Source organism: Mastigoproctus giganteus, chromosome 6, assembly GCF_048544385.1.
Source record: "Mastigoproctus giganteus isolate SK-2022 chromosome 6, ASM4854438v1, whole genome shotgun sequence".
NCBI classification, from domain to species: Eukaryota; Metazoa; Arthropoda; class Arachnida; order Uropygi; family Thelyphonidae; genus Mastigoproctus; species Mastigoproctus giganteus.
The window spans coordinates 126083197-126096113 of NC_143580.1; the positions used below are offsets into that span (position 1 = coordinate 126083197).

A 12917-nucleotide genomic window follows, 5' to 3' on the forward strand; every position below is an offset into this window, starting at 1 on the left:
CTTTCAAAAATTTTACCCATGCAGCTCATAAGAGATATTGGCCTATAATTTTCAACACAGGAATGATCTTTTCCTGGTTTTGGTAATGCAATAATGAAAGAATGACGCCAAGAAGAAGGATAGGCATTTTCGGAGAATATCTGATTATAAAAGATTAACATGGTATTCAAATCCTCTTGAAGTAAATGCTTCTGAATAACGTAATGAACTCCATCCGGGCCTGTGGCACTATTTGAAGATCTGTTTAACGATTATTGAAGTTCAATGAATGTAAAGGGTTGGTTGTATGGGAAAGAGAAGTGCATGAAAAAGTTGATTTTATATTGTTCTGCACTAGCTTTGAAGTTCTGAAATGTGGACGCATAGTAGGCAGAAGCAGAGATTGTAGCAAATGATTCTGCAAGTGCATTAGCAACTTCTTCAGCTGTAGATAGGTCTTTCCCTTTCCAATGAAGTACCGAAGATGGCAGATGAGTGAATTATGTATTTAGTGCCTGTATTCTTTTCCAGATGAGGTGTGTGTCAGTGTCTTTTGTGATTTTTATGGCAAAAGCGATCCAAGAGTCTCGTTTCACTTTCTGTCTAATTTGCCTCGCTTTTGTTTTAAGCTTTTTAGGTTAAAGGTTTTAGGTTTGCATTGAGGTTATTAGTGGTGGGATTCTTACAGAAATTATTCCAAGCTCGGCAGCTACATTCCACCAGTGATTACGATATTTCTTGGATTTTGGAATGTAGATATTAGCGGCAGTCAGAATCTGATTGGTGATGAAAGTATTTACATCATCAATAGGTTCTTTTTGAACATAAAGTCTGTCTAGAAGTATTTGAGCAGAATAACCATTCCAGTTCACCTTTTTAAACTTCCAAGAGGATCGTTGATCAGGATTTGGAGTTACCCTCGTTTGTAAGGAGCAAATAATCGGGAAGTGATCACTGTTAAAAGAATCGGTTAATACAGATCATATCATGATCGGAAAGATGGAAGGTGAGTAAATTGACAAGCCAATTTCAGAAGTAGATCCTGTAGGTAGGAGATCTACAGTTTAATAAATTTAGATAATTATTATTTATAAATTCCTCAATCAACTTGCCTCTTCTGTCCATTGTAGCTGATCCCCACAATGGATGGTGTCCACTGAAGTACCGAAAAGACAAATTGGAGTTGTGTAATGAAGTTGTCAAGTTCTGAAAGGGCAAGTGGTAGAGATGGTGGAATATAAATTGAAACAATGGTAACTGAAATACCAACTGCAATCCAAGCTGCCACAGCTTCTAGGGTGGTTCTTAATTGGATTGGTCTGGATGGTATGTTAGAATTTACAAGAATGGCTACTCCTCCATGGGCAGGAGACTCTGGGCTCCTATCTCGTCTGTATATCACATTATTTGAGAATTTCGGCAAAACTTTGGGTGATAAGAATGTTTCTTGTAGGCATATACATATGGGATTAAACTGAGAGATTAAATCCCTTAAGTCATCAGAATGGCTGCTTAGTCCTCTACAGTTCCACTGTATGATGTTAGGCATTATTTTGGTTTGGCTGAGGATGATAACATCTGACTTTTTTGTATGCAGGGCATTTTTCTGGTCTTTTTTTGGCAATAAGGGGTATCTGGTATCCATAGTGTCATTGGCATGGAGTTCTAGGATAGGTTCTTCATAATTTGGGTGTATATACACTTCCATAGTGTTGGTGGGTGGGTGGATCAGTTTTCTTATAGTCTTTATTAGGTTTCAATTTTTCTGTGTCATTTGAGACTGTCAGAGTATCATAGGTTGGGATACTAATTGGGATGTTGAATTTTAGAATTATCTGTTTTAGAATTATCTTTTCCAGTGGTTGATAAAGCTGCTTTAACCTGATTAGCTAGCGAGACGTTGGGCAGTATTAACACACCTGTTTGAATTGCAGTTGTATGAAAACTCCGGGTTCGAGAGGCATAAGATGGACTAGGCATGATCAACACTATTTGTCTGTGTGTCTCAGGATATGTGACTATGTTCTACTTTGTATTTTTGAATTTTCCTACCTGTTTTCTACATTTCACATGATTTAGAAAAAGCAGGGTGACTGCCTTTGCAGTTGGGGCAAATGGGAACTGTGGCTGGACAATCTGCTTGTGTAAGATCTTTTGATCCACAAATAGGAGATGCTGTCACCTCTGCATGGCTGTGAATGGCCATATTTCTGGCATTTAAAACAGCGAAGAGGATTTGGGATGTATGGACGAATTCGGCAGTTTAAATATCCAGCTTTTACCGAGGATGGCAAATCAGGGATACTAAAAGTTAAAATGATGAAACGAGTTGGAATGAGATTTCCATTTTTTTTTTTTTTTGTCATTATTCTTTTAGTCCTGATTACCTTTTGATTGCTAAGTTCTGAATTAATTCCTCCTCAGACACTGTAATTAAGTCCCATTCTGTGATGACATCTTTTGATGAATTTAAGTTATTGTGGGGAGTAACAGATACTGGCAACCCACCAAATGTCATCTTTAATAGCCACTCCGAACGTTTGGTGGTGGTGGCTGTTTCAATCAGGAGTTCTCCAGATTGTAGTTGCTTAACCATTTTTGGTGATCCTGAAATAGATTCCAGATGTCTTTGAATCATGAATGGAGATAACTTACCCACAGGCTGGATGGACAGAGCGTATCACCAAAAAATTAGGAATGTCTGGAGAGAGTGCTTCTATTTGAAGCCTTTTAGGTTGATTATTGTTATCATGACAGGATTCTTGCCTTGAGCTTGAAGGCTCTAAGGGTGGAAAATTGTTAGAATCCATGATGGCTCCTTTTTGGCCCTGGGGTTTATCTTTACCACCCAGGTTACTGGCCCCTCCATGGGGAGGTAGGAACAGTTCCATAAGGTGACCAAGTGGCTGAGTTAGTAAATTAGTATTTTACAGAAAAAAGAAACAGAAAGGTGGGTTCCCTTTCTGGGCCTCTGCCTACTTCTTGTAGAAGCGAAAGTGCTACTCTGATATACAAGTAAAATCAAGAAAACAGTTTTGAAACAAAAATAGAATCTGTTCACTTAAATGCTCTTTGCAGAAATTACTTTTAGAAATGCACTAGAAATCACTTGGCACCCAGGGCCGGCAAATGGCATCCCCTCTTCATACCTGCTGAGAGTGCCCATATTTCTGGCATTTAAAGCAACGAATCGGGTTTGGGATGTAAGGGTGAATTTGGCAATTTAAATAGCCAGCTTTTACTGTGGATGGCAATTCTGAAGTGTTGAATATTAAGATGATGGATCTAGTAGGAATGAGATTTCCATCTTTTTTTGTCATTATTCATTTGGCACTGATCACTTTTTGACTGCTAAGTTCTTGAACTAATTCTGTGATAACACCTTTAGATGAATTTAAGGTGTTGTGGGAGGTGAAAGATACTGGCAGCCCATCAAAAGTCTGTTTTTAGCAACCATTCAGAATGTTTTGAGGAAGCTGTTTCTAACAGGAAGTCTTCCGATTGCAGTTGTTTGACCATTTTTGGTAATCCGGAGATGGATTCCAGATATCTTTGAATTAGAAATAGTGATAACTTGCCCACAGGCTGGATGAATAAGGAGTGTATTACAAAAAATTTGGAAAGTCATGGCCCTGTTCTTCCCTTTGAACAATTTAGGTTGGTTCAGGTCATTAGCAGGTGATGTCTCTGGCTTTGAGCTCGAAGGCTCTAGAGGTGGATAGTCATTTGTATCCATCATTGGTCCTTTTTGCACTGGAGGATAACTTTTCCCTCAGGTTACTGCCCCTGCCATGTGGAGGCAGGAGCAGTGCCACCTAGTGACAAAGAGGCTGAAAAAGTTAGTTTGTTAGTGAATAGATTTATAAATATACTAAATATACTAAGAAAAGAAAGGAGATTATCTTTTCTGGGTTATTACACAAAGACTGTTAAGTAGAGAACCGCTTACAAAGAACTGAGAGTACGAAAGGAACTAGAAATAAAACAGAACGTAATCACTGGGAAAATCACACTATATATTGCTCAGGAAAAATAGCTTGGACACTATAGGTCGGCACTCGGGGCCAACCTTGAATGCTTTCCATTTAGAATTTGCTGATGGTAACATCATCAGTTGGTCCCACTGTATAAAATTTAAAAAGTGTCTGAGACTAACATAGTCACTATTTTTGAATGCAAAACTCCTTCCCTTTACCTTTGATAATACAGCAAACTCTTGATTCACCGGGACACTTCAAGACTCCAAATAAAAAAAATAAAAAAAAATAATAAAATTCAAGTAATAACTAGAATAGGTATAAACAGATATTTTGCAAGTCATAAATAATCGACGTTATAAGTCGTCATTGAGAGATTAGTATGCCTATTATCTTGCAACCCCCGCTGTCTTCACATCTACCGCTCAAAAGAAAAAAGAAAGAGACCAAATGTTTAGTTTGTTTTAGTGTGTTGTCGATTGTTGTGTTCCGTCGCATCGCAAAAGGAAAAATTTTGTTTCGTTATTTATGTCAGGGATGTAGGATTTTTTTTATAGTAATTTTTTTTTTTTTTTTTGTTTAGAAATCGTGAAAATGATGTGTAAACGCAAGAGTTGCACTTTCAGTTAAACAAAGACTTGAAATTATTGAGAAGATTGAAAATGGGGCATCCATTAAATCTCTAAAGAACCATTATAATGTTGATGACCAAACCATACGCAACCTTGTAAAAAATAAAGGGAAGCTATTAGATTTAAAATCGACATTGCAAAAAATAAAGGGAAGCATCGTATTGGAGACATGAATAGTACGTGGTAAGTTTTTTTATTTATTGGCATATTTTTTACGTAGGTTACTGAACATTTATCGATATAGTAACTCCACGACTTACACAACTACGGTTTTATGTAAATTTGTTTTCACTCAGTGTTTTTTATTTTTTATTAATTTTTTTTTTTTAGAATTATAAAATTTAAAACAATAAAAAAATAATAATAAGCAATCAATAATGACAATCACAGCACACACAAATTGTACAAAGTGCAGATCAGAGCAACAAGCAAAAAAATAGGAAAGAAGAGAAGATTCTTACAATCATTTGTTTTTTTTTATATATGACTTAAGATTTTAGTGAAGGGAACACACACTTCACCATAATAACATAAAAACCCACAGAATTCCAGCTATTGGTATTATCACAAACGCAATAAGATCGAGTTTACTACCTGTTTATAATAGATTGTGCTAACAGAAAATCCCAATAAACAGGAAAGTGCAAATAGTTTTTATTGTTTTTTGTTGACTTCCAGAAATGTGCTTTAGTAAAATGTGAGCTTGTTCGGGGTGATAATTGTGAGATTCCGGCTTAACTCTGTGAATTTCTTTAAAGAAAATTTCATTTTGACCATTATCATGGTGCCGACTAAGAGACAGCAGTACTAGAAAATCTACCAAGAAAACGAAAGTGATCAATTTGGGTCAGAAAATTAAACTAATAAGAATGTATGGAAATAGTCAAACATTAACAAGTATCGTGCTGAATTAAGATTTGTCAATAATGATATAGTAGCAATATGTTACTAGTCATTCCCGAGTTACATTAAACTTGAAGTAAGAAGTCCTGAAACTTCTCTCTTGCGTATGTCGGGGGAGCTCTGTATTTTTTGGATTAACCGGGAAATCGATTATCCAGGATTTGTTTTTACCATCTATCCCGGAAAATCAAGAGTCTACTGTAGTTAGATCCTTAAGTAAATTCTACAATGATACAATGTGATCACAGCTACCTCTTGGTTCTTTCATCTTCAGATTCTTAATGAATAAATTATCACTGTTGATAATTAGACTAAGAGTATTACTCTCTCTTCTTGCCTCTCTAACATGCTTTAGAAAACAGTCATCTCATAAATCCACAAAAGTCTTGCTAGTTTGCGAGTGACCAACCCAAACGTTTCAGTCAATATACGGAAAGTTAAAATTGCCCATTATAAGACATTCTGATTTCCTGGCCCACTTTATTTCCCGCTATTTAGAATAATAGCAGAGAAGTTCTTATTATATCAACTCTGTGGTATATTTGCGTGTACACCAATGCTAGGAGTTTAGTAAATAAATTTGATGAATTTGAGGTATTGCTCAAAACATCAAAGGCAGATATTGTTGGGATATCACAGACGTGGTGTCACACGTCTGTGATATCCCAACAATATCTTCACCACAGATATAAGGGATGCAGAACTGCAATTTGGGGAGTACAACGTCTACAGAAAGGATAGACAGGATAGGAAGGGGGGAGGGGTTATGCTATTAGTTAAGAAACACATAAAAACCAAGGAAGTGAAGCCAGTTGACATCGCTGGACAGTGCAGTGTTGAGTCAGTTTGGTGTGACATAAGCATTGGGAGATCAAAATTGAGAGTAGGAGTGTGCTATAGGCCTAATGACTCTGATGAGTATAATAAGAAACTGTACAGGGAAATAGAGTGGACCAGTAAATCAGAGAGTCTTATAATGGGGCATTTTAATTTCCCAGATATTGACTGGAATTTGTGGGTTGGTCACTCACACACTAGCAAGGCTTTTGTGGATTTATTGGATGATTGTTTTCTACATCAGCATGTTCGGGAGGCAACTAGAGGGAGTAATACTCTGGATTTGATTATCAGCAGTGATTCTTCATGCATTAAGAATCTGCAGATAAATGAACCACTAGGTGGCAGTAATCAGTGTGCTGAAGTGGGATTTACTCAAAGAGGTAACTACCATTAGGGGTAAAGGGAAGGGTTATTGCTTAAATAAAGGCGACTACGATGGACTGAGACAGTATTTAAATTCTATACAGTGGGACCAACTGATGATTTTACCAACAGCAAATTCAAAATGGGAAGCATTCAAAGAACTTATCTTGGAAGCAACTAGGCTTTACATACTAACTAAGAAATATTGTTCAAGGTTTAGGCTAAAATGGATGTCAGATGAACTAATGAGGCATATGGCAGAGAAGAAAAATGCATGGGATACTTACAAATTAACCCATGACACAGAAGCCTATGATAGATACAAGTTGATATGCAACCAAGTTACAAAGGAGGTTAGGCAGGCGAAGGCAGATTACGAGAAATCCTTGGCAAGGGATGCAAAGAAAAACAGCAAAGAGTTCTTTACTTATGTAAACTCTAGAAGGAAGGGTATGAATCAGATTGGTCCACTTGATATTGATGGGTCAACTGTTGATGAGCCTGCTCAGGTAGCTAACAAACTAAATGAATATTTTGCATCGACATTCACACATGAGGAGTTATTCAGCGAGGGGAATGCCAGAGGTGTATTCAACTCTAGCAGTAAGCTACAGAATCTTGAAATAACTGGGAGTAAAGTGGAGAAGAAACTGTTGAAGATAAACACAAGAAAGGCACCCGGGGTGGATGGGATCTATCCAGTTATATTAAAGGAGGCAGCAAAGGAAGTAAGCAAACCCTTAGCCATAATTATGAGAGCTTCCTTGGACTCAGGGAGAGGTACCCATAGACTGGAAATGTGCAAATGTGATCCCAATTCACAAAGGAGGATGAAAGGCTGACAAAAGTAATTATAGACCTGTGAGTTTAACTTCTGTTCCAGGAAAATTAATGGAGGCACTGGTTAAAGAAGCACTGCAGGATTATTTAGACAAGACTTCAGTTATAGCTCGGACACAGCATGGTTTTGTTAAGGGGAAGTCTTGCCTGACCAATTTGATTGGATACTATGATGCAGTCACAAAAGAACTGGATGCAGGGAATAGCTTTGATATTATATACTTCGATCTTAGAAAGGCTTTTGATATTGTTGCACATGGAAGACTGCTACACAAATTGGAGCAGTGTGACACTGGAGGCAAATTGCTGCTATGGATAAAGGGGTGGTTGAGTGGGAGAAGACAGAGAGTGGTAATCAATGGACACTGCTCATCGTGGACTAATGTTATTAGTGGAGTCCCTCAGGGCTCAGTGTTGGGTCCATTATTGTTTTCTGTATTTATAAATGATATTGATGATGGTATATCAAGCTTAATGTCCAAGTTTGCAGACGATACAAAGGTTGGCAGGGTTGTCAAGGACACTACTGACACTATGCTACTGCTACAGGATCTGGAAAGGTTGAGCAGATGGGCTGAGAGGTGGCAAATGAAGTTTAACATTGACAAATGTAAAGTGCTACACATGGGAAACAGAAACCCAGAGCAACGTATCAACTCTGTGGTACTACACTGACAGTGGTAGAGAATGAAAGGAACTTGGGGTGGTTGTGCAGGCAGATATGAAGTTCTCTGAGCAGTGCAGACTGGCTGCAAGAGTAGCTCATGGAGTATTGTCAATGATATACAGGAATTTTTCTAGCAGGGATAAGGAGGTGATCATTCCCTTGTATAAGGCAATGGTCAGGCCACAACTAGAGTACTGTATACAGGTCTGGAGGCCTCATTTCAAGAAGGATGTAGATCTGGTGGAATGAGTACAGAGAAGGGCAACAAGATTAGTGAATGGAACAAAGGGGTGCTCTTAGGAAGAAAGGCTTAAGTTTTGCAAATTACAGTGTCTGGAGACTAGGCACCAGCGAGGTGATCTGATAGAGGTGTATAAAGCCTTGAATGGTTTGAGCATGCTCAATGCTGATGGGATTCTTCCTCTAGCTCAGAAAAATCACCTGAGAGGGCATAAATTCAAATTGAGGAAAGACAGATGTAGGATAGACGTGCGGAAATTTGCCTTTAGCCAGCGGGTGGTTGGTTGGTGGAACAGACTTCCATCCCTTGTAGTGGAGGTTGATAGCCTAAATAAGTTTAAGGCTCAGCTGGACAGGTATTTTGAACGAACAGAGGGGTGAAGTGGGTTTTTTTTTTTTTTTTTTTGGCTGATGCTGCATAAGCTTGCTTTCTTGCATCAAATGCCTCTACTAATGCTAATGCTACAATGACAGTGGTAGAGAAAGAAAAGGACCTGAGGGTAATTGTGCAGGTAGATATGAAGTTTTCAGATTGTCTGTAAGAGTAGCTCATAGTGTATTGTCAATGATATACAGGAATTTTTCTAGCAAGGGTAAGTAGGTGATTATCCCCTTGTATAAAGCAATGGTGGGCCACACCTTGAATATTGAATACACGTCTGGCGGCTTCATTTTAAGAAGGATATAGAGCTGTTGGAAGGAGTACAGAAAAGGGTAACAAGATTAGTGAAGGGAACAAATGGTTGCTCTTACAAAGAAAGGCTTAAATTTTGCAAATTACAGTGTCTGGAGACTAGGCACCTGCGAGGTGATATGATTCTTCCTCTTGCTCAGAAAAATCACCTCAAATTGAGGAAAGACAGATGTAGGATAGATGTGTGGAAGTTTGCCTTTAGCCAGTGGGTAGAACAGACTTCCATCCTTTATTGTGGAAGTTGATAGCCTAAATAAATTTAAGGCTGAGCTGGACAGGTATTTGGAACGAACAGAGGGGTGAAATGGGAACGGTTTTTTTTCGGCTGATGCTGCATAAGCTTGCATTCTTGCATCATACATCCAATACACTTGATCTTTTTCTGACAAACAACCCTTCTAAGTACACAGTCGAAGTGAGATGTCTTTTAGGCACTTCAGATCACAACTTAGTGATTGTCTCTTCTCCAATGGGACCTTTATCTCATGGCTATTCCCAACCTAGTGTTGTTTGGCATTACAAGAATGCAAAATGGGATGTCCTGTGAGACTTCTTTTCTTCTTTTCCTTTGTCGGATTACTGTTTCAAAACTTCTGATGTCAACGTTTGCTCAGGTCGTGTCAGGGAAATTATTCTTGCAGAAATGGAATCCTTTATCCCATACTCCACTTTAAAATCTCGTCCTTTATCTAAACCTTGGTTTTCCAATAAATGTTCTCAGGCTGTTCAAGAGAAGAATGTTGCATATCGTAATTGGCTTGTTTCTAATTCTTCAGTTTCATTTTCTGCCTACACCAAAGCTCGCAACAATTGTAAAGCAGTTATTAATCAGTCCAAACTAGAGTTTGAACAGGCTAAGAGTAGAAAACTTGCTTCTTGCCCTAATGGTAGACGAGCATTCTGGTCTCTTGCCAAAGCTACTGGCCGCAACTTTTGCCCATCTCTGCTCCCACCTCTGTCCAAACCAAATGGTACTGTTGTCACTTCAGCCAAGGATAAAGCTGACCTGCTAGCATCCCATTTTTCTTCCAACTCATGTATTAATGATCTTGGTAAAACACCTCCCACCATTCCCAACACGCTCCATTCAATGCCTCCTGTGGTCTTCCGTCAAAAGGATTTTGACGAATCTTGATGCTAAGAAAGCTCCAGGTCCCGATGGTATTTCTCCACTTGTTCTCAAAACCTGTGCTCCTGAAGTTACTCCTATTCTTTTCCGCTTTTTTTCACTTTCTTATTCCAAAGGTGTTTTCCTTCTGCTTGGAAATTTTCTCATATAGAGCCAGTTCCTAAAAAGGAAGACAAATCGCTCCCATCCAATTATCGTCCCATTGCAATTACTTCTACTCTTTCTAAAGTAATGGAGAAATCAATTAACCGCCAACTCTTAAACTACCTAGAAACCTTCTGTCCGATCAACGATCGCCAGTATGGATTCTGTCAGTGTCAATCCACTGGTGATATTCTGTTATGTTACCCATTTATGGACTAATTCAATGGAAAGGTTCGGTGAAACAAGTATTTGCTCTTGACATCTCAAAGGTTTTTGATCGTTTTTGGCATAAAGGTCTTCTAAACAAGCTTCCATCTTATGGTTTGCCAACTGTTTTTAGTAATTAGTTATCCAGTTTTCTCTCTGATCACTCACTGAGGATGATGGTAGATGGCTCTCTGTCTTCTAACTTCTCCACTAATGCCGGTGTCCCCCAAGGTTCAATTCTTTCCCCCACTCTTTTCCTCTTGTATAACAATCACCTTCTTCCATTGACTGGAAATCCTATCCATAGTTTTGCCGATGATAGCACATTGCATTCAACTTTCCATTTTGAGAAATCTTCTCCTGCTCAATCAGCTTCAACTTCTCGAAAATCTGCTACCAATTCCTTAAATGCCGATCTTCAAGTAATTCTCCAGTGGGGCAAAGACAACTTAGTTGATTTCAAACCTTCTAAAACTGTCTTGTCTTATATCTCGCAAAAAGGATTCTTCTGCTCCTATGCTTATCTTTAGTGACACTCCAATTTCTAGGCAAAATGATATATATCTCTTTTGGGGATTACCCTGACTTCTAATCTCTCTTGGCACAAGCATATTACAAATATTGCTTCCTCTGCATCGAAAAAAACTTTGTTTTCTCTTTCACTCTCGGCGTTAATTTTCTTCCAAACAGCTGCTCACTCTGTATAAATCGCAGGTCCACCCTGCCATGGAATATTGTTCACACATCTGGGGTGGTGCCCCGAAAACCTCTCTCAGGCTTCTTGATTTCCGTTCAGAAGAAGGCAGTAGGTTAATTAATGATTCATCTCTAACAGAGTCTTTCCACTCACTGTCTCATAGAAGTACTGTTTCTGCTGCATGCCTCTTCTACAGATACTTCCATGGGCACTGTTCTTCTGAATTGCCTTCTATAATTCCCACTCTCTCTTTCAAAACAGTCCGAACACATGCAGCCACCAGCCAACATCCACTTACTGTCCAACTTCAAACTCACAGAACCAACTTTTCATCTGCCTCATTTATTCATTCAACTGCCGTTTTCTGGAACAACCTTCCTTCATACGTATTTCCTGAAAATTACAGTCTACAAAAGTTCAAGTCTAATGTCAACAAATATCTTCTTTCGTCTTTGCAACCTCCAACCCAAGCATGGTACTAAGTACTATAGGTTCTAATACCTCTCGTGTTTGGTGTTTATAAAAAAAATAAAATTTTAAAAAAATATGCCTCTACCAATGCTAATATCTTGTTCTCTTTCATTATATTACTTTTAAAATCTTTCATATTAATTAATACTTACTGAAGTATCATCCAATTTCATTTGAAGATTTTTAAATGCAGGTAGTCTAGATAAAGCTGTACCTCCTTCTAACTGGTCAGGATTCAGTCCTGGAACATGAATAGTGGGCTGACCTGGAAGTATACCTTCTCTTCCCCTCAAGAAATGATTAAATTCATGCTCAAAGTTAGGTTCACTGAAAGAAAAATTCATTATATATAATTAAACTTAAATTAAAAGTTACCTGCATGAACATTATTTGGAGTTTTGTAAAAAAAATAAAAATACAATTTCGGGAGAGTTATAATAAAAGTATTTATGTAATGGAACTGAAATAATTCTGCAGTGATGAGCTCAAAAATTCAAAGCAGTTTCTGCATATAAAATTAATTCCTCCACATGCCATGAAGTGAGATTTGCATGGTATAAGATGATTCAACCATTTTTTAAAGTTGCTTTTAAGACATTTATTTTCCTACTGTTAAAAATCAAACTTACTCCTCTAAAGGAATAAGCTCACAATGCTATAATTTGTGAAAAATTTTATTTCAAAGAAATTCTGATTCAAAGGAGGTAATCACTAGAGTGATGCTTGGTCAAACAAAAATTCAGTATTATACACATTTCATAAAAAAAAAAAAATTAAATAAATAATTTCTGTTGAAGAGTAATATACATAATTCAAAGCATGTATATCAACTGTATACAAATTTTCCTTATAATCCCTTTCCTAGACTCCTAGATCCAACTGTAGTATTTTTGTTTCACATTATTCCATTTCGTACTGCTCAATTTAACACTAAAAACCTCTTAATGATTTAATTCTCTCTCTCTCTACAACTAGCCAGTTCAATTTATCCTATCAGTTTTCTTTCACTTCTATGTTAATCTTCAATCGTAATGATTATTTCTTGATTAGATGCATCTCACACTCAGATTCACCACTTTACCTAAATCTAATATTCTTGCATTTACCAATTATTTTCCCACGTTTGTTAAATTC

At 37.7% G+C, this 12917-nt stretch overlaps 1 protein-coding gene across 2 annotated transcripts in view; it reads right to left on the minus strand.

Annotated features, from left to right (window-relative positions):
* Dhc64C (dynein heavy chain, cytoplasmic) overlaps positions 1-12917 on the minus strand; it is a 1460071-nt gene that overhangs the window by 210852 nt on the left and 1236302 nt on the right. For both annotated transcript variants that reach the window (XM_090376486.1, XM_090376487.1), the window contains exon 76: positions 11936-12110. In XM_090376486.1, the coding sequence (XP_090232612.1) occupies positions 11936-12110 (175 nt within the window). The remainder of the gene's footprint in view (positions 1-11935; positions 12111-12917) is intronic.